This window comes from Miniopterus schreibersii (genome assembly GCF_964146895.1).
Source record: "Miniopterus schreibersii genome assembly, chromosome: 13".
Lineage (NCBI taxonomy): Eukaryota > Metazoa > Chordata > Mammalia > Chiroptera > Miniopteridae > Miniopterus > Miniopterus schreibersii.
The window spans coordinates 24,020,613-24,044,372 of NC_138113.1; the positions used below are offsets into that span (position 1 = coordinate 24,020,613).

The window sequence follows — 23,760 nt, forward strand, 5'->3', positions numbered from 1 at the left end:
TTTTTTTCCTATAAGTTTTTATGTGTGTTGTTGTTGGTTTTTTAAAACAAAAGTAAGTTTATACAATTATATTTTTTAAAGTTAATATTTTTATGAACCAGTTTCTAGTACACATCTACATCACTGCTTAAAGTGGCTTCATAGCAAGAATTTTATGGTAAGGATCTATTATAGTTTAGCAAACTTGTTCCCTGTTATTGGACCTATAGGTTAAATCTCATTTTTTGCCATTACGGACAGTTCTGTAGTGGGTATCTTTGAACCTAAATTTTTGCATACATCATTAATTTTTTTAAACATAAACTCCAAAAAGTAGAGTAACCGGATCAAAGTATATATATTTTTCGGAGACTTTGATAGCAGGAGTCAAATTGCCTACTTTTTAAAAAAATTTTCCATTGGTATAATATACTGAACATAAATTTAGCATCTTAACCATTAAAAACATTTTTTAAAATTGTGGTAAAATACACATAACATAAAACTTATCATATTAACCATTTTTAAGCTTACAGTTCAGTAGTATTAAGTACATTCACATTATGCAGCCAATCTCCAGAACTGTTCATCTTGCAAAACTGAAACTCCATACCTATTAAATAAGCCCCTAATCCCCCCTGCCCCAAACACCTGGCAACTGCTGCTGTGCTTTCTGTCTCTATGAATTTGACTACTGTAGTACCTCATAGAAAGTGGAATCATACAGTATTTGTCTTTTTGTGACTGGCTTATTTCATATAGCATAATGTACTTAAGGTTCATCCATGTTGTCACATATGGCAGGATTTCCTTTTTTAAGGCTGAAGAATATTCCGTGTATGCATGTACCACGTTTTGTTCACCCATTCATCCACCGATGGACACTTGGTTTGCTTCTACCTTTTGGCTGTTATGAATAATACTGCTATGAATATCTCTCTAGACCTTCCTTTCAATTCTTTTGGGTATATATACCCACAAGTGGAGTTGCTGGGTCATATGGTAATTCTATTTTTAAATTTTTGAGGAACGGCCAAGCTGTTTTCCACAGCAGCTAAACCATTCCCACAGTTGTCCACTTTTGTGTTTGATTTATGGGGGTTCTTCCCTACCTGCCTTGAGGCTTCCTCCCTAAGGGCTGAAGCACTGACTTGCATTTCTTCCTCCCCCCACCCCACCCCACCCCACCCCGGGATTCACAAACTCTTGGCTCAGCCCTCTGTGGGTGCCCTGTGCTCTTGGATCAGCTGGGTAGGCGACAGGGAGGAGGTCCACCAGTATGGAAAGTTCCATTGCAGAGGAAGCGTTGTGCTCTCCACCTCTGCATCCAGGGCCCAGGGCTCCCAGGGTGGAGCTTCTTGGAAGGGCAGCTGTCTGGGATGTGATGAGTCATCCCAGACTGGAGAGGCTGGCAGCAGGATGGGTGTTGAGCCCTGGGCTGTATGTACCAGGATCAGCTTTCATCCAAACCGAAAGTTAATGAAAAAAGCAAGCCCTCCTCTTGAAAGGAGCCCTCCCTTGACTTGTAGAGCTGGGTGTTTTCACAGAAAGGCAGCAGGAATTGTGAGGTAGTGCCTGGCCCATCCTGGTAGCCCTGGCTTCCTGCCTGATTGACAAGGCTTTGTTAAAACCACTGGGATCCTCTGAGGGCCCGGCTCAGGAGCAGCCCATCTCCGTCTGGATCTGGATTCTGGCCACTTGAGCAGAAATACTCAAGGGCAGAGGGTGAAGGGGAACCCAATAGTTGGAGTCTTCAGCACATTTCCTGTTTGTGGGCAGGAAAATGGACCTTCATATGAATCAGAGAGCAAATAGAAGGTAAAGAAGCCCCTTTTTGTGGGCAGAACTGGGTGACGGGACTGTGACCCTGATTAGGAAAAGCCATTCCCAGCTGCAGGAAGGTTTTTGTTTTATGCATGTTGGAAACTATTTCACAGAAGACCACCTCGGTGATTGCAGCCCCTCTGCTTTCATCTTTTAGTTCTCCAGAATCACAACTTCTTCCTTAGAAAAGGCATCATATCCATATTTTTAGATAAATTGTCATACAGTAAGGTGAACAGATATTAAGTGTATAATTTGATCAGTTGGACAAATGCAAACGCCCATGTAACCAAAACCCCAGTAAAAGCAAAGGCAATTTCATCACCCCAGGAAGTTCCCTCCGGCCTTTCCCAATTGATCCTCTCCCCACCCCAGGCAGTGATTGGTTGATTTCTATTAATGTAAGTTAATTTTGCCCTCTTTTGAATATTATTCAACTAAAATAATACAGCATATACTTTTTGATATCTGGCTCTGTCTGCACAATATAATTTCTGAGAGATTCATCTATGTTGTAAGTATATCAGGAGTTTGTCCTTTTGTTTATTTCTGAGTAGTATTCTGTTGTATAAGCATACAACTTGTTGATGAATTCTGCAAGAACTATTTTTTTAAATGGAGAGAGAGAAACCCACTGGGCTCTGCACTCAGCATGAGAGTATGTTCATTCATCCATGCACCCATCCACTCACCCTTAGCCGGGCCCTGCTCTCACTGGGTGCAAAGATCAATCAGAAATGGGCAGAGAGGGTGGTGACAAAGTAGGTCAAAGGAGATGCAGCTAAAACACTCTGGTGGTCCGAGGTTGGGAGGCTTAAGAAGGTTTCAGAGAGGAGGTGGTTGTGCTGTGAGCAGTGAAGGAGAGGGTGAGATTCAGAATTCTCAGAGAAGCGTGGTGGAGAGGCTTCTGCTGGGAGCAAAAGAAACAGTTCTGGACCCAGAGGTGGGGCAGGAGGAGACCCAGTCAACAGCACATTTCAGGGTAGGGGGACAGGGTGGCTGTGTTAAAACAGATCCACGCTGCCTTCTGGAATTGGTGGTGTCCTCCTGCCACCTGCAGTTGGCCTCCCTGTCTAGGTCCCTGAACAGCTTGTATGTTTGTCCCACCTTCCTGCAGGGCAGACAGGCCGCGTGACTGAGGATCAGGGGCTGGGCCAGCCAGCAGTGAGCAGTGGGGCCCGCCTTCTCCTGCCTTCTTTCTGCGCCTCCTCCAGTGCTCCCTCTGTTTCTCCTCCCCCCTAGTCCTCTCCAGTGAGGAGCTGAAAGGTTGTGAGTCATTTGGCAGGAAGCAGGTTGACACTCAGGGACTCGGGTAACAGTTTTTGCGTTGAGCAAGGGCCTTCACATTCTGTGCCTGCCTCCCCCTAGGCCGAGGCACCTCGACCTTCGGACCTGTTCACAACCCAGCCTGGCAGAGGGCAAGGTCACTGAATCCGTAAGAGTTGGGACATAGCCAAGAAAACAATCGTAACTCCTCACCTTGCACTGGCAGAGCACTTTGTACTTTGTCAGACGTGATCAGACTTGCTGTTTCTGCAGCCAGCCAGTGCTTGCTGACTGCCTACTGTGTGCCAGCTTGTGGAAAGGTGAATGCGGTGAGGTTGATGCCTTTAAGGAGCCTACAGTCTGGCTGGGCAAATGCGTGAACAAATAAGTCTAAGAAATGGTGGGGCAGATATATGTAAAATACAGACCGGGGCCCAAGAAGGGAACGGTTGGTTATACTAGGTATGTTGGGAGGGGCATTGTAGAGGAGTGTCAGTGGGGTAGAAGGGGAGAGGTAATTTTGGGTGGACGGGGTGAGGTGGTACATTCTAGGCAGCAGGAGCAACTTGAGCAGGGTCAGCAGTTGGGCGCGGGAGGTTGGTGTGGATGTGGCAGTTATGGTATATTAGACAGTGCAGGCTGCTATAACAAAGTACCACAGACTGGATGGCTTATATACCACAGACATTTATGTCTCACAGTTCTGGAGGCTGGAAGTCCGAGATCAGTGCTCCACACAGTACTTGGCATGTACTGGGTTCTCAAGATGAACTACCAAGGAACTATAAGGACAGAATCCTCAACTCTCTCCTGCCCTATACCCCCAACATCCAACTGATAACCAAGCCCTTAACATTTCAAATGTCCCCTCCCCTCCTCCTTCCTCTCTGTCTATTTACCATCTTAACCACTGTAATGTATACAGTTCAGTCGTGTTAACTGCATTCACACTGTGTAGCTGCATTTGAAGGCAGGCTTTCCCTGACATTTTCAGGCTGACCGCTTACCAGCTTACCAAGCCCAGTGGAAAGAGTAACATTTCCAGGATTGGTTCTTTCTTGGCTCATACTAGGCTGTGTGCTCCTCCTTGGCCACTGGTGGTCCTGATGGTGGGTCAGCCTGGCTCATGTGCTGCCCCTGAGGTGGAGTGCGGTCATCACCTTTGAACCACACAGGCTGAGACGGTGGGAGGGGTGCTCAAAGGGAAGCGAGGTGCTGTTGTTGAAAGAATGGGAAGTGCCCAGCCGGAGTGGCTCAGTTGGGTGGAGCATCGTCCTGTGCACCGAAAGGTTGCTGGTTCAATTCCCAGTCAGAGCACATACCTGGATTTTGGGTTCAATCCCCTGGTCAGGGCACATACAGAAGGCAACAGATCATTGCTATTCTCTCTTTCTCTCTCTCAGCATGTCCTTGGGGGAGGATTAAAAAAAGAAAGAAAAAATGGGAATGTGGAGGCAAAAATAGCAGATGTCCATCCACTCTAGGCAGATAAGACCTGAGTGCAGATCACTTAGGCAAGATAGAAACTGGTTCCACGGGAGAGGCGCACGTAAAATGCTGTGTAACTCGAGCCTCTGCTGTGTGCTAGGGGGTGTGGAGGTCTACAAAGAATCACATTTTGTCCACATGGAGCTTTTAGCTACTTGGGGAGAGAAGAGCTGGGCACAATCACTCCGCAGTGCAGAGCTGGTGAGTGCCTGGGGGGTGGACGTTTTCTTCTAGCAGCAGGAAGGAGGATCGGGAATGGATTTCTAAGGAGGTTGGTCTGGAAGCATAGGCAGGATTGGACGTGGGGGTGTCACAGTGTGGTTCCCCATGTGGGGCATGGGTGCCTGCTGTCTGCCCGCCGCTTGACCCCAGCTGCTGCTAATCCCACCATTGCTTAGCCCCCTCCCCCGGACCTCCGCATCCCGCTGGCTGCTCCAGAGCGTAGGTCTCCTCGGCTGAGCCCACCCGGGCCCCGCGGGAAGGACCTGGCGTCAGGGGGCCTGAGCAGGGCAGGTGTGAGGTGCTCTCCTCCTGCAGGCCTCTCCCTGGAACGCCTTCCCAACTCCATCGCTTCCCGCCACCGCCTGACTGAGAGGGAGGAGGAAGTGATCACCTGCTTCGAGAGGGCCTCCTGGATCGCTCAGGTCTTCCTGCAGGAACTGGAGAAGGTGAGCTGGGGTTACACTGTGCTCACCGCCGCCTCTGGTGAGAGCCTGACTTAGCCCACTTAGCCCATAGGCCGGTCGTTCTTGTGCAAATTAGGAAAAGACGCCCTGCACCCCTCCAAAAACATGCTACCTCATTAGGAAAACTCATAGTAGACAGATTCTGTTAGATTGAGACTCTTTACTGCCAGGAAATCGTTTTAATAATTAGAGAGTCCACATTGTCTTTGAGCGGCCAGGAACCACCTCGGTGAGCTCAGCTTGTAGGGCCGAATGTGACAGCCCTGTTTGTATCCGTTCACTTGTTTACTCCTCAGGACAGCTGTGCAGTAGGTATTCGATTCACCCCTGTTTCGCAGGTGAGGCCTAGAAGTTCTCATGCCCCTGCTCCCCCTTAGGGAGGCCTGTATGGGGCGGCCATTCTAGGTATTAGCAGCGTATTGTGATGTTACCCTAGTTTCCCCCTTCTGGGGGGCTTTTGGTTTATTGTGGATGAGCACAAGCAGGCATATTGAGCAGAGATACTGCTAGCAGTCACCGAGTCCCCGTTTCTGTGTCAGGCACTGAGCTCTTTCCAGTCCTTCTCTAATCTAACGCCCACACTGTGGGCTGGGCGGAGTAGGTACTGTACTCGTCCCCATTTACAAGTGAGAAAATGTGGTCTGAAGAGGAATTAAATAGCTTCTCAGAGTTCAGACGGTTAATATGTGCCATCAGCAGGACTGGGACCCTGAGAGTGTGGCTCTGGTCACTTGTGGGGAGAATTTGGGGTGGTGCTTAGGCATTTTCTCTACTAGTGGATGTTTAGTAGCTGTTAGACGGCAGGTGCGAGGGCAGAGTAGATAAGGACCGGTGTCCCGCAGGAGGAGGTGGTTATGAGCTGAGGGACTTCGAGCCCAGCAGACATTTGAACCTCACTCACTTACTTTGGCAAATGTCAAATGTTAACCCAGCACCTATTTTTGTGATGGGGCTTTTTTGAGGAGTCCTCCTTGGGCCAGGCCAGCTCAACCTCAGCACTCCTGACATTTGGTGCCAGATAATTCTTGGTTGTGGGGCTGTGTTTTATAAAATGTTTTGCAGCATCCCTGACATATACCCACTGAATACCAGCAGCCCTTTTGGGTTGTGACAACCAAAAATGTCTCAGATACTGCCAAATGTCCCTAGAGGGCAAAGTCACCCCCCTATTGGGATTCACTGCCCTAGAGTCCCTCTCCTCGATTGGACTTCAGGAGGAAAGAAGCAGTGATTAGGCCCTCAGCAAAGACAGGACTCAAGTGCATTCCCTGGCATAGGTCCACGGGGAGAGCCACGTGGATCACTGCTACCAGCAATGTTTTAGGTGCTCTTCACATCACATTTGAATTGTGTGGGGTTTGGAGGAAACTTTCATGAAAAAGATAAAGTCTTCCATTCAGCCAGAAGCCTAGGCTTTGAGCTTTTAAAAGGGGATTGAGGTGATGAGCTATAGTGGTGCCCAGGCCTGGAATCAGTGCCTGGTGGCGGTGGGCAGGCCAATTGGCCCTGATAGCTGGTTATCTTGGGTTGAGGGAAGGCAAGCCAGAGAACCCTGTGCGTTCTCGGAAATGCTGTGTGTTCCTCCAAAGACCCAGCTCCAACCTCTGAGGAATGGAGAACATCTCTTAAATCTACTCTGATTTCTGAAAAATAAGGTGGCTGACTCACTGATTTTTTTCTTGGATCAGAGAAGGGACATGGCTTCGCAAAGGCAGGCCAGTCTTGGTGGGACTGGGTGGCCCTCTTAGAGCTCAGTTAATAGGGACAACTCAGTTAACGCAACTGTTTCTCAGCTTTTCTGGGGAAAAGCTGCCCTTGGGCTATTTTGATGTTTCATGATTGTACGACAGGGACAGCGTGGTGCCTGGCATATGGTAGGCACTCAGGTGTTCGTTAAATGAATGAATGAACCAATACATAGTAGAGAAAGCCTGGAATCTGTAGCTGGCCAGACTTGAGTTTGAGGTCAGGGCACATGCCAGCTTTGTGACTTTAGGTACTTTCTGAGCCTCAGTTACCTCGTCTATAAAACACAGACAAAACCAGCTTTGTAGGGCTGTTGTGGTATCTGTCATTTGGATGGGGAGAGAGTGCTATAGACATATTGTGAATTAAAGCAAGTTAGGTTGGATTTGGTCTGAGAATTGCATCCCGTTTCCATGGGGTGGTTGGGGACTTGGGGTGGCCATAGGGACATCTGGGCTTAGACTGACCCTAAGAACTCTGAGACAGTGGCTTTCTCTGTGTTCCCTTTCCAGATCACTAATAACACCACATCGCGGCACCTGAAAGGCTCCCACCCCGTTGACTATGAGCTTACCTACTTCCTGGAAGCTGCCCTCCAGAGTGCTTACGTGACAAACCTGAAGAAGGGGTAGGTCGCCGGCCGCCAAGTGGGACTGTGAAGTGTTTCTCTGGGCTGGGTGCTCCTGGCGTTGCTGGCAGTTAGTCTGGCCTCCCTCCTCTCTGTGTGCACGCGCTCTGGAGGGGATCAGTGTTCGCATTTTGTCAGACTGAGCTGCTCAGAGGCGCTCTTGGGGTGAAGGGCCAAGCTTCAGGAGCAATAAAACCTGCACATGCTTCGGGGGAGAGCTGGGTCTCTTTAGAAGGACGAGCGCGAAGGACCGTGAGCTGGGCAGCAGGTGCCTGTCTGTATTGTTCACTGCCACATCAGGTGTTGGGTAAAGTCATTTTGTTTCCTTGAGTCTCAGTCTCCCCAAAAATGAAATGGGGAAGTTGATTCTTGCTCATTCCAGCTTCCAAGGGGCAGTGAGATGTGAGGGCAAGTGTGGCCACTGTCTCTGCTGATGAGGTGGCAGAAGAGGTGGTTCTCCTGTGTGTTGACTGGAGGGCCCTGGGAATGCTCGCCTGCCTCAGACCCAAGAACTGTGGTGCCACACGCCCTCCTCAGTCTTTTGTGTCCTCCCTGTATGAAGAGCGCAGTGGATGCTTCCCTGGGTGGGATGGGACAGTGGTATGGGTGCTGGGACCAAAGGGGTGCTTCATGGGGTGTGTGGGTGGTGATGGTGAGGGAGGGAGAAGCTACAGAATCAGGAGGACATGCTGCAGGCAACTGTGGCTCTTTGGCAGCTCTGCAAGGGTCAGTCCTACCTGCCTGGAATGCTGCCACCAGCCCAGGGACTCACTGGTGGGAGCTGGGGTTCCTGCACCTCTCTGCAGCCGAGATTTTGTGCCCTATCAGCTCCCTCCTTGGCATCATTTCTGCACTCTACAGACACTAGTCTGGGGCTATGAGGACATCCTGGGCAAGGGAGGGCTCCATGTGCTCACAGGTGAGGAAACAAAGGTCAGGATCACAGAGCTTTGCTCTGACTGGCTAGAGCCCTTTGAAGCCCATATTTTATTTTTGGTATGTTTTATTTTGTTAAATTTACCTTTATTCATTCTTTTAATTAAATGTTTTTTGAATAGGTGGTTCTTGGCATGATAGCATGCTTGAACTTTACACCTTTTGCTTTTCTTTTTCTTTCTAAAAAAATTTCTCAAGTGCTAGGCCAGGGAGGCGGTGGTGTCCCCAGGGAGGCGGTGGTGTCCCCATTTGGGACTTGTGCACCAGGAGGCCCAGAGAGCAGTGGCAGCTCCCCCCCAAGGGTTGGTGGCCCTACAGCCCTGAGCTCCTCACATCACCCTGTGGCCCCTGGGGTGGGTCTTGGGGGGCATCACAAGGATATTGGGGAGCACGCTGGTTCTCCTCCAGCTCCATCTGCTTTTCTTGTCCTTTTTTCATTGCTGAGCTTTAGTTTCAGAGAGACAGTGGCCCAGAGGGCTGGTTCCTGTTTTTACTGCCCAGGCAGCTATGCCTGGCTGCCTGTCTCTAACTGGAGACTGCCATTGCCCCAGCTCTGCCCTCTTCCCTGGGGAATCGCCAGTGGGCAATTGCAGGTCAGGGATAAATGGGGGACAGGAAGAGATGCCACTCTCAGCCCCTACCTGCAGAGATTCGGAAGAAGGGGCTGCTGAACTTCGGCAGCCTGTTTTTGCAAATAAACTTTTATTGGAACATAGCCACACCCATTATTTACATATTGTCTCACACACACAGCTGAGCAGTTGAAATTGAGACCTGGTAAGGTGAAGCCTAAAATGTTTACTTTCTGGCCCCTTTTAGAAAAGAGTTTGCTGACTGACACCTGCTCTGTGTTTAAGAAGCCCTCTCTCCCGAGGCCTCCTGTAGAAGAGGTGCCCTTGTCCTCCTGCATGGGAGCCCTGTGGAGTAGATTTTGTGGGGAGGGGACAGTTCTAATTTCAGTGTTCTGTCCCCTCATTCATTCATTTAACAAATATTCATTATACTAATACATGGCACTTATTAAGTGCTGAATTTGTGCCAGGTGCTTGTTAATGCTTTGCTTGCATGTATATTTAGTTCTCCCAACAGCCCTTTGAGGTGGGTGCTGTTGTTAGCATCCCCATTCTACACGTGGGAAACTGAGGCACAGAACATAAATGACTGTCATGGGCAGGGCCAGGACTATGTGTACAGGGCCCGTCTGACACTCTTAACCACTAGGCTACCCTGCCAACAGCAGAAACCCTGCTGCTCACAGCCTGACATTTGTTCCCCTGAGTGTGCTCAGGCTTGGTAGGTGTGGTCCTAGCTTCTGGTTGGAAGAGTTTGGTGGGTGCCCTCACCATCTAGAGGACATCAGGACAGGACCTGGAGATGGAGGCCACTCAGTGACCCTGAGCAAGTTCCTCTCTACCGTCCAGCGCTGCTTCCTCCCCTCTAACAGGGGGCTTCTGTGTGTCCTGCATCCTGGGGTGTGAGGGTCCAAGAAGAAGGAAGGAATGAAAAGATACCTTGAGAACAGGAGGCATTGCTGTTAACTCCCTCTCCGCTGAGTTCCCCCATCTCCACCCCTCAGAGCTGCCTGCTTCCCTTCCCCACGTTGTATTTTCTGCAAGTGTGATGAGGTTAAGGTGAATGTCAAGGACGACCAGGAGGGAAGGAAGGAGAAGGCCAACAGGTTCCAAGCACCTGCTGTATGCCAGACTGGATGGCGTGCTTTGTACAAGGTCGTGTGACCCCACTACACTTGCGAGGGGACAAAGGCTCAAGGAGGTTGAGTACCTTGCCCAGCCTCACCCACTGGGATTTCAATTTCAGATCTGAGTGGCCTGGAATCCCATGCCCTTTCCAATTTGGGGTGTGGAAGGGCAGCCTGGGCAGCCGGGCGGGAGGGTCGTGGGAGAAGGACAGGAGGACTCTGGTGATGGTTCCAGTCTCTGGGCTGATTCCAGGGACTCTCGTTGCCTCTCTGGGACCTGAGTCGTCATTCCCAGAGGGAGTGGCTCCTCTCTCTTTAGCTGGTCCCACACCCTCTTCAGAGTGGGCCTGTTTCTTCCCCTATCTTCTGCGTTCTACACGCTCAAGCTGAGCGTGGGTGTGTGTGTTGCCAGCAGTGGGCAGAGGCATTAACTAACCATCACCCTCCAGGAAATCCCAAGTCATTTCAGTTACTTTTCTGTTCCTGTTACTCTGCTCCCCTCCCTTCAAACTCTTTTCCTCCTGAAGCACAAACTTAAGTCCTTAAAACTAGGATACTGACTTCTCCCCGCTCTCCCTCCCGCCCTCTGGCGCCTCCCAAATAAAGAGGAATGGAAATTGAATCATTTCTTTCCAAGCAAACAGCCCAAACATTTGAAAGCTTGAATGTGAGCAGCAGTCCCCAGGACACATGGCAACAACTCAGTCCCTCTGTTAGTTTCCTGGGGCCACATCCAGCTCAGAGGTGGCCCCAAAATGCAACAGATCTGTAAAGCAGAGGTCACAGCCCTGTGTGCCCAGCTGGGCTTTAATTAATTTCTTCACACCTTCTTAAAAGTAGCTAATTATTTGTTTAGTACTTACTTCATGCCAGGCAGAATGCTTTGAAATGGGGATTAATAATATCCCCATTTTACTGAAGAAAGGAGAGGTGAAGTCACAGGGTTAACAGGTAGTATTGCCAGCAAATCTGGCGCTAAACTGGGTCTGTGGGCGCCTGTCCTGTCCATTGAAGGTTTTAGGGGCATCACTGGCCTCTACCCTTTAGATACCGGTAGCTCCCTCACTCCAAAGTATAACAACCAAAAATGTCTCCAGACATTGACAAATGTCCTGAAGTAGGGGTGGGGAGGGGCACCCAGTTGAGAACCACTGTCGCAGACTAAGGTGTGAGAAGCAGAAGGTTAGTGGGAGATTAGAACCCAGATACCGGACACTGAGTTTTCTCCAGGGCAGCTCTGAAAAGCCCTTTAAAGGGCTCCAGCGCCATTTCCTGCTGGTTACATTCACCCCCACTTGCTGGGCTCTTGGAGTGTTCAGAGGGGTCACGGCCCAGGAGGGGGAATGGGGCTAAGGTAAGAAAGCCCAGACAAGAGCCCACTGTGTGCTAGGCACCCCGCCTGATTCACAGGGTTGGAGCCAGGAACAGGACGAGGTGCCCTCCTATGGAGCTTATATCCCAGTGGAAGCCCACAGTGAAGGAGCCAAAAGTAGTCAGTCAGACTGTGCTCCATGCTAGGGAAGAAAAGGCAGCGAGGTGGGGGTGTTGCTGGGACAGGGTGGACTCTGAGGACACAGTTCTTCCTCGGGGGCCAGGTGGAATAGAGCCAGGAGCTAAGGTGCTGCTTGGGTATTAGAAGAGGTTCCTTAGGGCCTAAGGAACGGGGAGAGATGGTGGGACCTGCTTCTGAGTGGGAATCTGAGAGCCTGAGTTCATTCCTGGCCGGACCTGGGGTGGACCCAGCCTCCAGAGGGGCCAGAAGAGCCCCTGCTGAGAATTGAGTGCTTTGCCCCCCAGGGACCAGAGAGCCACAAGCAGTGCCTGCCCCCAGGATCCAGGAGCGTCCCTCCAGTTGAGGGTTTGACATATAACTTAGAGGGTGTGGTGTTCTCCATTCTTCAGAGTGGGTGATGTTTGCTTGAGCTCCAGACAGTGCTCCTTTCATTCTGAGCTTTGATGAAGCCTGGGCCTCCATCACGCTGGCTAAGTCTGCAGCCACTACCCAGTTACTCATTCAGTGTATCCGACGGACATTAATTTTTTCCAGGGGCCTTGCCCTATTGTTCCAGCAGTTAATTCCCCCAGATGACTCCTGCCCCTTGTTCTGTGACTGGTGACAGGGTTTCTAATTGACCTGGAACTGTAAGTGCTGGCTTGAAAGGACAGTCATGAATTGGGACGCCCCTCCCACAGGGCAGCCGCCTGAGACTCCTGGCGCTCGAGTCCCCTCGTGGCCACCAGAGGGCAGCCGTGGACTCTAGTTGGAGCGTCACCCCAGGCAGTTCTGAGGATGGCAGCTGCCAGGAGGGGGCACCTTTCTGGCATGTTCTTGGGGAGACAGTTGTAGCTGGGCCCAGGGCCCTGGCTGTGAGGGTGGCTTGATTCTCCTTTGCAGGAAGCAGCTCCAGGGGTGAGGCAGCAGGGGAACTGGTACAATGCAGTGCCCCGGAAGCTGACTGTCCCTCCCTCCATGGCCTTGACCACTAGGACCAAGTCCCTGGGCATCTCCCAAGAATAAAAATGTGAACCAAGTTAGCTGTTTTCCCTGGAGTGGGCAAGGGGCATTTCTCTCTGGGGAGGTTTTTTGCTCTTCTTCTGCCCTGCCCTGCAGAGCCTGTTCCTGGCTCAGGGCTGGGAGTGAGTTTAGGTCAAGTGTGTTGGCTATATGTCTTGTGCATGTTCTTTAAAAAAATTTTTTTTAATTACTAAAGCAGTATGTGCTCATTGTACCAAAACCAAACAATAGAGAAGGGAGTGTGTGTGTTTTCTAAGGGAGTTCCCAGGAGCTTGGCAGGTTGTTCAGCCTTATGAAAGCACTCTCCCCTTCTGCTGTGTGTGTGTGTGTGTGTGTGTGTGTGTGTGCGCGTGTGTGTGTGTGTGCGCGCCCATGCACACACATGATTCACCTTGCCAACTAGGTGCTGAGTCGAGAAGCAGCTAAGGCAGGGTTGCAGATCGCTGTGGGGAGACACCTTAGAAAATCCAGCTTGCTATTTGGTGTGACCCCGTGAGGGTTGTGTTCAGTCAGCAGTCATTTTGTCTTAGTCTCAGCAGCCACCCAGTATCAGCAGTGCTGGGGAAGGGCAGGAGGCAGATTGCTCTAAGGGGGAATTTACAGGCCAGAATCACTCAACGGAGAAGCCCAGGAGAAACTCTTGGTGGTCTCTCACACTTTGGGGCACAGGGAGACCTCTGAGTCCCACTGGGGAGAACATTCTCTTCCAGCCTCTTTTAATGCACAGCCTTTATTTATTGTTAGGACCCACTGCCACCCCCCCCACCCCCCTGATCCCCTACCTCACTAGAAAGGAAAGAGCCCCTTGCCTGGATCTTTTCAGTGCCCCACAAGAACAGTGTCACAGCCTTTTTCTGAGGCTGGGGTTGAAGAGGAGAGTTTTAGTTTTTAAAACTGATAGTGTGGGTCAATGACAAGAGTGAACAGCTTTATAACCTTTGAACTTCACCTGACCTTGCCTCCTGATTCAACCCTCTTGCTGTCGGGATCTGCCAAATAACTGTGCTCTTCTGCGTCTTTGACTGGAAACTTCTCATATACAGTTTCTAGTGCCAGCCCTGAGACTGGAACTTCTGGTCAGCGTCATATGCACTAGCATCTGTCTAGGCTCCATTCAGCCATAAATTCCATGCCATTTCTTATTCTGTTTCAAATCAAACTAAACCACTGAAGTGTTTTTTATGGAGCACCTACTGTATGCAAAAGTTTGGTAAGCTCTGAGTACATCTAGAGTGTGGCTAATTTAACAGACTGAGCTCCTTCCATGCAGGGCTGTGAATGTGATACTCATTCAGTCTCTTAGTTCATTCCACCAGTATTTGTTGGATGCCTGTTGAGAACAGGGCTGATGACCAGGCTCTTGGTATGCTGTAGGCACTTTGGAAAGATTTTGTTAGCTGAGTTCTGGAGTTCCGGTGGCTAGGAAAGGAAAGTGTAACCTTGCCAGGCTGAAAAACAGGTGTCTTTCTCAGGGGTCTTTTTAGTTAAAAGGGAGTAGAAGCTGGACCTCTTGGTGTCTATGGTAAGCCTGCCTCTCCCCTTGGGTAAGTGATAGCCTGGAAAGGTAGGTATCTTCCAGGCTTTAATGTTCCTCTTAGGGGATTGGGGTTATTTCTTGAGTGCCTTCTATGTGCCAAGCATTGTGCTGGGATAACAAAGCCTGCCTTCTCAACCTCCTCAAAAGCTGCAAACACTGAATGAGATGGAGCACTTTGAAAAATCTGCACTGCTGCCTGCTGCTGACAGGGCACCTGCGGAGCTTGCCACCTCCCTGCACATCCCACCTGGAGGCCTCGAGCTGTTTTCCTTGACCCCTCCCTGCACATACATCTCTTTCTGCTCCTGGCCAGCTTGGCTTTACTTGAGTTGGAATCAGTGGCTTCCTGAGGCTTCTCCACGTGCAGCCTATTTCTGGACCAGGGTTTGTTTGAGACCCTGTTTGGATATTGTTAAAAGTGGCAGCTTTGCTCAGAAAGGTCAGCGTGAGAGACCAGAACAAAGGGATCTTTCAAGCTGGCCTCTCACGAGGCTCAGAAAAGCCCCAGCTCCACCTGGTGCAGGCAGCTTTAGACTTTGGGGGCAGGATTGCTCAGGCTGGTGGGAGAAACTCCCTGGCTGGTTTCCAGAGGGGTGAGCTGAGGGGCATTCCCAGCACCTCAGAACAGATCAGCCTGAGAGCCAGAATCCCTGTGCAGCCCTGGTCACTGGAATCAGTGTGTTGGTTTTTCTCTATGTGCATTTAATAAAATTTGAGATTTCTCCAAAAGATGCTTGAGGGTGATTATTTCCTTAGCTAAAGAATTCCTGGGAGCTTCTTTTGATACCAAAATTCCTTATAGATTTGAAAATGGTAAAAATGCGTGATCTTTAAAAATAAAGGATCTTGTTAAAATGCAGCTCCAATTTCTTAATTGTGTGTGTGTTGGGAGAAGTAGGGCCTTTGAGGGTCTGCATTTCTCTCAAGCCCCCAGGTAATGCCGGTGCTGCAGGCCTGAGAGCACTCTTCAGTGCTGATGATGTAGGGACTAAAGGCCAAGAGAGGACAGTCCTTGCCCTGGAGTGGGAAGAGGGGGGCCTCAGTTTCTTTTGGCTCTGGCCTCCTGGTAGCAGCCTGGACCATCCTGCCAGGGAGGAGGTTGGCAGGTAGCCCACAGAGTGGAAAATCACCCACAGGTCCCAGGATCCAGCCCCAACTCAGCCTATGGCCATTTGGCCAGGGAAGAGCTCTCCAGCAGACTTGAGTTCCCAGAGCCAGCCATTTCCTCTCTTCTGGGAGCTCATGCAGTCTGTGTCTGTTTTTTCTCTCCTGGTGGTAGCCTGCTGTCCAGCTCTGGTTCTTTTCTAAGGCAGAGGTCTCAGTGGCACCGAAGGCCTCTGCTGCAGATTCTTCCTATTGGACTCGTGGGGGCTCCCAGCCTGTCTCTGGGTGTGGTTTGTCAACTAGGGAATTCTGTTCTTAAGTCCCCTGTGGGGGTGGGGAATGGTGGAGTGAGTAAGATGGACACAAAGCTGGAGGATCTCAGGCAAACTTGTTTCCTCCCCCTACTCATCAGCTCCCAAACATCCATGCAAAACAATGTGGCAAATTAAGTTAAAGTACTAAGATCTTTAGGACCCAAATTACAAGGGGGAAGGAAAATAACTAATATTTAGTGACCCTCTACCACATGCCTGGGTGTGCTTGGGGCTTCTCATGCATCATCTTCCAGACAGCACTATGAGCAAGTGAAGAATCTTCCTCGATGGGGAGACTAGGACTCAGAGAGGCTGTCTTCCTTCCCAAGATTACAGATTTAGGATCTGGCTTGAAAGCTGATTTTTTGCATCTGGTTGTGCTTTCTGGAACCTGGCTTTGTAGCATAGGAGAACTGGAAGACACTGGGGATCATCTAAACCAATGGTTCTCAAACTTGAGTGTCCATTGGAACCCTCTGGAGATTTGATAAAACCCAAATTGCTGGGCTGGAGTCGAGGGGAGGGGTGTGTCTCAGAATTCGATTTTCTAATAAGTTTCTAGGATGCTGATGCTGCTGGTTCAGGGACCACACTTTGAGAACCTATGGTCTAACTTTTTGTTTCTCGAAGTATGGGATGAATAACTCTAGCAATACACAAGGTGGTTTTAAGTGATACACAAAATTTTTAAAAGTACTTCTGTATTTCTGTTTGTTAGCCAAAAAAGAACTAGCACACCAAATCCATGATTTTGGGTATTTTTTATTAAGATACGCTATCTACTGAAGTAAAAAAGAAGATATAAAGAAAAGTGTTACATGAATAATAACTCTGATGGTATGTAGCTCGTAGCAAAAATTGTAAATGTGGTATGCAGATAACACAAGTCTGGGAGATGCTGATCCAAACTAAAGGCCTGACTTTGTAGAGGAGGAGACCATGCACAGCCCACCAAGGTGACTGTGCATCCCTGGGCCACTTGGCCACCAGTAGCAGTGTCCATACTTGAATTGTTTCTAAGGACGCTGTGGTGCCTTGTCCTGCTTTCCCCCCCTTGTTCTTCAGAAGTAGTGAGTAGGCTAGAGAAGGTCACTGTGAGTCAGACTCCATCCCACAGGTCTTTGTCTCTATTCTCTTTGTCTCTATTCCTAACCTTACAAACAAGGGTCTGTGTTTATAATGTTGGTAGTTTTCGTATTTGGAACTTGTTTAAGTGAAACCAGAGGCCCCCGAAGGCAGGGAGGGACTTGATCTACAAACCTGTCCTTTTATGGCTCCAGGCCTCGAAGCCCCCTGGAATCTGGTCCATGCTTAAAGATTGCAGGAGGGGCCAATGTGGTTTTCTTGACTGCCCCCTTTGGCTTTTCACCCTCTGTGATCTTTTCTCTTTTCTTTTCTTTTCCTCACCCGAGGATATTTTTTCCATTGCTTTCCAGATAGAGTGAAAGGGAGAGAGATAAAGAGAGACATCTACGTGAGAGAGACACATCGATTGGTTGGTTGCCTCCCGCACACTCCCAGACTGGGGCTGCAACGGAGGTATGTGCACTTGGCCGGAATCGAACCTGAGACCCTTCAGTGTGCAGACCGACACTCTAACACTGAGCCGGACCAGCTAGTGTTGATCTTTTTTTAAAAAATATATCTTTATTGATTCCAGAGAGAGGAAGGGAGAGGGAGAGAGAGAGGGAGAAACATCAATGATGAGAGAGTAATTGATTGGTTGCCTCCTGCATGCCCCCAACTGGGGATCAAGCCCACAACCCGGGCATGTGCCCTGACCCGGAATCGAACCAACATCTCCTGGATCCTAGGTCGATGCTCAACCACTGAGCCATGCTCAGCAGGGCTGATCTTTCTTTATTTGCTGGCCTATCAGCCTCTGCTTTCCCTGTGTGCTGTGATCCAGGGAATCCCTTGAACAAATGAGAAGAGTAGTCCTCAGACTTTGGTTGAGCACTTGCTGTGGGCCAGGGACTGCGCTAAGGCTGAGCTTCTGGAACAAGACAGGAGTCCTCAGGGCATGAGAGATCAGCCTGTAAACAGAAAATGACCGAAAAATGGCATGCTTGCTTCTGAAAAGGAATCAACAGGGTGCAAGTGTCACAGCATGGCTAGGGACCTGGGAAGGCTGCAAGAAGGAAGTGATACTGGAAAGCGTTTTGTTTTTGTTTTTTTTAAATATATCTTCATTGATTTCAGAGAGAGGAAGGGGAGAGATTGAGAGAGAGAGAGAGAGAGAGAGAGAGAGAGAAACATCAATAAAGAGAGAGTCATTGATCAGCTGCCTCCTGCACACCCCAGATTGGGGATCGAGCCCGCAACCCGGACACATGCCCCAACGGGGGGGAATTGAACTGTGATCTCCTGGATCCTAGGTCGATGCTCAACTGCTGAGCCACGCCCGGCTGGGCTAGAAAGGGTTTTTTAAGGATAAATACAGGAAAAGCTGTGTAAGGTAGTGTGAGGAGCCTGTGACATAGGGAACTGGGCGGTCATGCAGAAAGGACTTGAGTGGTGGGAGATGAGATGGGAAGAGAGAGGCAAGAGGCAGACCCAACAGCTGAAGGTCTAAACTGGACTCTAAGCACTGAGGGTGCCAACAAAGGAGCCAACCTGGGGAGGAATAAGATGACTTGTGCATGTCAAGTAGACCCCTTGAGGGACGGTGGGAAGCAGTTTTTTAAACTGCAGGCCACAACCCATTAGTGGGTTGCAAGATCTATTTAGTGGGCCTCGGCCAACATTTTTTGAAAAGGGGAGTAAGAGGAGACATAAAATAGAAATATCAGAGTGGATTACATGTCGTAGAGGTAGGTAATGTCAAGAAACTTGGTTCAATTGTATGTAAGGGAAGTGTGTATATATCCAGGGTTGTAAACTCAAATGTATTTTTTACTATGAGTCACACTTTAAAAAGCTTGAAGATTATTTTAAGGAACAGGGTTGACTGGAAGGGGTGAGGCTGGCCAGGTTGGTTATGCAGGCCCGGGGTGATGCAGGCCAGTCTGGGCCCTGGTGGAAGGGACTAAGGTGAGGATGGGTTCTAGTGTTGGCCAGATGCAGAGAGTAAAGGTAGAGGAGTTGAGACCAACTCAAGTCAGAAAGTCTGACACCAGCCCAAGGCTCTTGGGCCAAAATAACATCTTGTTTGAAACACTTGACCTTGGTCCCCTTCTGGGTGCAAAATGCAAGGCTGAGTTTCGGGGGTTCTGGAGAGAAGGATCCCCCTGTTCTTTGGTGGGTGATGTCCTGGCCCTCTAGGGTCTTGGTGTTACAACTCTGACCTTCCGTTCCAATTACTGAATGTTTTCAAATAAAACTCAGTCTGGTTCCTAGTGTTTACAGGCTTGATGAGGTGTCCTTGGGGGAACTAGGCTGGTACTGACCCTGCTCTGCTGTCTTCCCAACTAGGAATGTCGTGAAAGGCATGAGAGAGCTCCGGGAGGTCCTACGAACTGTGGAGACCAAAGCAACCCAGAACTTCAAAGTGGTAACATGGAGGAGGCCCCAGGGCTGGGTGCTGGGTGCTGGCTGTAGCCAGTTTACTCAGGGGTCAAGTTCACTGGGAGACAGCGGAAGTCCTAGTGGCAGCCCCTGAGTCAGGGATGGCAATATGTCACGTGCATACTTCTACTCTCCCCATTTGTGCTCATGGCACACATTGTAAATCAGCCTCAGCACTTTCCTGCTAAGCCTAGGAAGCACCCTCAGCAGCCTTTTCATCACAGCACTGCAGATGGCCCCTAGCCTCAGATCAGAGTTGAAGCCTACGGCCACCATACCCTAGAAAGGTGGTGTGCTAATTCTTAGGGATTTGTGATCTTAGTAAATAACCTTGACTCTACTTTGCTGTCCCACTTCAGCCCCACCTTCCCAGGCTTTGATTCAGCCCAAATCAGAGCCGGAGCAGCTCTTCACTCTAGAATTTTTGGTCAGATATCAGAAAGGTATTTGGTAGAGAGAGCTTAGCTGCCTGTGCCCATGGCTTTATGCTCTGCAGGGGCCTGTGAATACTCAGAGCTGTGCTAGGCCCCGCAGCATCAGGAGAAGGGAGAACTGCACTCTTGTCCAGGAGAGGAGAAAGGTTAAAAGGTTAAGTAGGAGCCACCAAAGGCCAACAGAAAAGATGGGTAGCCTCAGTGCTGGAGGGCGCTCCTGGGAGTGGAATGGTGGGCCTCCTGGAGGGGAAGCATTTTGCAAGACAGGTAGATTTGGTTGGGAGGTGGGTGAAGGGCATTCTGGCCACATCAGGAGAGAGCTGACCTGTGCCTGGGCCTTACCCCTCCCTCTCTGTCAGATGGCGGCCAAGCACCTGGCTGGGGTCCTGCTGCACTCCCTGAGTGAGGAGTGCTACTGGAGCCCCCTGTCCCAGCCTCTACCCGAGTTCATGAGTAAAGAGGAGAATTCCTTCATCATGCAAGCCCTGCGGAAACCTCACCTCTATGAAGGAGACAAGTAAGCTCTGCTGGCCCTGCTGGCCCATGCCAGTCTCACGCCACACCCCGGGTTTGGTCCCCGCTGGTCACCCCTCTCTGCCCCATGCACTCTAGCTGACACCCAGCTCCCTGTCAGGCAAGCTCTTCAGTGTCAGCAGGAGCCCAGTAGACTAGATGAGACAGGTCTTGAATGGGGGCTGGCAGGAAATTCCCATAGGGCATCCCAAGGCCACACAAATTATTTGGGGGGTACCTGCCTTCCTAAAGTGTCTTACTTAACATCCCATCTCTCTTGTTTGTGCCAATAATTGAAGGTGGAGTCTGTGACCACCCAGCAGAGCTCCTGCCCCAGCCTCTTTGCACAGCGCTGGGCACTGGAAGAACCATTTCTTCCCCAGGAGCATTTGCAGTACTTCCAGCGCAGCCACCCACAACAGCATTTCACATCCATAACTCTGGGGCATGATACAGAGCTGCAAGTGGTATCCAGTGCCCGTGAATTATGCAGGAGAGGGTCACCTTACAGGGCTGGTGCTGACGCCGGGACAGAAGGGCCAGTGTGGCAGGCGTGGTGGGCCAGCAGTGCTGCGTGAGGCTGTGCTGGAGCCACACTGCCTTTTTTGTCTTTCAGCCTCTATTGCCCAAAGGACAACATTGAGGAAGCCCTCCTGCTGCTTCTCATCAGCGAGTCCATGGTAAGCTCCAGGGCCTTCCTCTGCCTCTGTGGGGTACGACTGCTCAGCTCAGGCACAGGCCACCAGTCCTGGCCTCCCAGGGACATCCCTGAAGCAGGATTCTTAGATCTGTCTCCCCACCCCCCCAGGGGTGAGGTGCACAAGGTTGGGTCATGTGCATAAGGCTTAAGGCTACATTTGGGGGCCCGGATCCTGCTCCCAAATGAGTAGGGCCTGAGCTAACAAGTCCCAACCCACGTCTTCTGGGATTACAAGAGATGGTTATCAGCAAGTCAGCTGTCTGCATCTGGCAGCTCTGTGCTGGGTCTGGGACCCACATAAGGGAGTGGGAGGAGCATGTGCTCTCCATGCAGAGGCCCTGGGTTCAGGTTCCAGCTTTGCCGCTTGTTAGCTGAGGGCCCTGGGCGAACCTCCTAACCTCTCTGAGCCTCAGTTTCCTCACCTATTAAATGATAGTAACTCCCAGAGGTTAGTTACAAGGTGCCTGTAAAAGGAACTTTTTTTTTTTTTTAATTTTTAAAAATACATCTTTATTGATTTCAGAGAGAGGAAAGGAGAGGGGGAGAGAGAGAGAAACATCAATGATGAGAGAGTCATTGATTGAGCCTGCAACCCCGGGTGTGTGCCCTGACCGGGAATCAAACCCCGATCGCCTGGATCCCAGGTCGATGCTCAACCGCTGAGCCACGCCCGGCCAGTAAAAGGAATTCATTTGTTCACAAAACTATTTACCCAGTGTCATCTACTTTGTGCCAGGCCACATGCTAGATGCCAGAGTTGCAGCAGCAAACAAAACGGAGAAAAGTCCCTGCCCTCATGGAACTGATGTTCTAGTGAGGGGAAGGACAATACATTAACTATAAAATATCCCAGTTCCAGTGTCTGTGTGTGCCATGGGAAAATAAGGCAATGGGGGAATAAGGCGTGCTGGACAAAGCACATGCGAAGTGCTTTTTAGATTTTTTTTATGAGACCCATTTCCCCTGCCCTGGGCAGGGAGACAGGCACACACACATATGAATATGCGCACACATATGCGAACATGTGTGCACACATGCCTGGGTTTGGAGGCTCAGCGAAGGAGAGAGGTGTGGTTGGGTGGTCCAGGAAGTGGTGAGATGATGGATGCCCTGGTCTGAGGGATGAGGGGGAGGGGTGGGCAGGAGTATCTAGGACCTTGCGATCCCAGGACTGGTTTAGAGAACTTTGGTCAGTGGGTTGCCTTTGGTTCAATAAGTTCTCCAGCAAATAGAAGGAGGGGGCGCTGGACTAGGGGGCGAGAGGTTGTATCCTTCCTCAGCCAAGTCCACTGGGATTTAGAGTTCTGTGAAGGGGCGTGGATATTTGGATCTGAATGCAAACTGGCCAAGGCGTGGTCCTGAAAGGTTTGCAGGATGTGGGCTTGTGAGGGGAGAAGTGGTTGCTCCAGGGAGGAGACATCTAGGTGGTTTGCCTGATGTAAAGGTAGAAATACCAAGTGCCATATCTGATTTTCATTGAAGAACAGTACACTTTTCACAGAAAAAGGACCCTCTGACCACAGACTGAACCCCAGTTTCTAATTATGGAACCTCAGACATAGACCAGTACCCCCTCTCTGCCCCCTACACACACACCTCAGTTATCTCACCACCTACACCCTCAAGTGAGATTGCACTGAAGTCACCTGTCTCAGGAAACATGGGTCATTATTGTCACCTTGTGCTGAGGGTCACAGTGTGGTACACAGGTTGGAGGTCAAAGGTGAAAATGAACATTTCTTAGGTCCTTTCTATGCCAGGTTTCAAGCTGATTATCTCATAGAGGTAGGCATTATATTGAGCCATATGAAAACTAAGAGGTTTACATGGTTCAGTGTAATGCCAATATGGTCCCATCTTACAGATGAGATAAGTAAGGTCCAAACAAATTTGTGTCTTGGTCAAGGTCACACTGTAATAATCCTTGTAACAATGATTTGAGTCACATCTGTTTCCCTAAATAGCTCCAAAGTACAGGCTGGAATCGAGGCTGGGCTCTGTCTCCCCAAGATTTTCCTGTGGCCTCTGCTTGATCTGGGTGCCCAGGACCAGAGTTCAGATGCCTTTTTCCTCCCCAAACTCTCAAGCTGCCCTAAAATAAGGTGCAAAATGCTTTTTGCTGAATAGTGACCCACACTTGGAGCCAAGGTGAATTTTCCTGAGTGTGTAGTTTCCCTCCAAGCAGCTCTTTTCTTTTTTCGAGAGGCTGTGTGGGGCTGGCTTGATCAAGAGACTTGGGGTCCAGGCGTGCAGGGCAGGTGGCGTCCTGGGAATTCCCTGTAACATGTAAAGCAGAGGAAGTGCTTGGATGCCAAGTGCACTGCAGCTGGGAGGAGGCACCTCTCCTAGGGCTGGCTGACTGGCTGGCTGGCTTCCCCTTGATCACACCCAGCCTGTGACACATTTAGAAAGTTCAGCAACTTGGGGGAGAGTTTTGGCAATGGGCTTAGCTTTGTCGTCTCATCTACAGAGGGCTTTCCACCTGGGCTCTGGAGATGGTTGCTGTGGCTCAGAGCTGTTTCTCAGAGTGACCAGACACCTCTGGCTTCTCTCATACTCATTTCACACCCTCCTCCCCTGTAGTCACATTCTCAAGCAGGTGCGGTCGTCACTGTGTAAGCCTCCTAGGCTCCTGCTCTAACCCCTCCATTAAACTGAGGTTCAGTCTGGCCCCCATGTACCTGCAGGGTTTTCCTCATCTCCCTTTGGTGCTGGCTGGGTTTGCCTGCAGATAATAGGGAGAAACCTGTACAATAGCAGTTGGCTGCTGTGGCTGCTACCTGGGTTCTCCTAATACCTGCAGGATTCATTATACTGCAGTGAAAGCTATTTCAGCTCAGCCAGCCCAGGAGGTATCATTCTAGTTCTCCATCTCCAGGATCCC

General features: G+C 50.1%; 1 protein-coding gene across 2 annotated transcripts in view; it reads left to right on the plus strand.

Annotated features, from left to right (window-relative positions):
* TTC7A (tetratricopeptide repeat domain 7A) overlaps positions 1 to 23,760 on the plus strand; it is a 107,005-nt gene that overhangs the window by 19,690 nt on the left and 63,555 nt on the right. For both annotated transcript variants that reach the window (XM_081156666.1, XM_081156667.1), the window contains 5 exons: positions 5,095 to 5,225; positions 7,502 to 7,617; positions 19,137 to 19,215; positions 20,023 to 20,180; positions 20,793 to 20,856. In XM_081156666.1, coding sequence (XP_081012792.1) covers positions 5,095 to 5,225; positions 7,502 to 7,617; positions 19,137 to 19,215; positions 20,023 to 20,180; positions 20,793 to 20,856 — 548 coding nt within the window. The remainder of the gene's footprint in view (positions 1 to 5,094; positions 5,226 to 7,501; positions 7,618 to 19,136; positions 19,216 to 20,022; positions 20,181 to 20,792; positions 20,857 to 23,760) is intronic.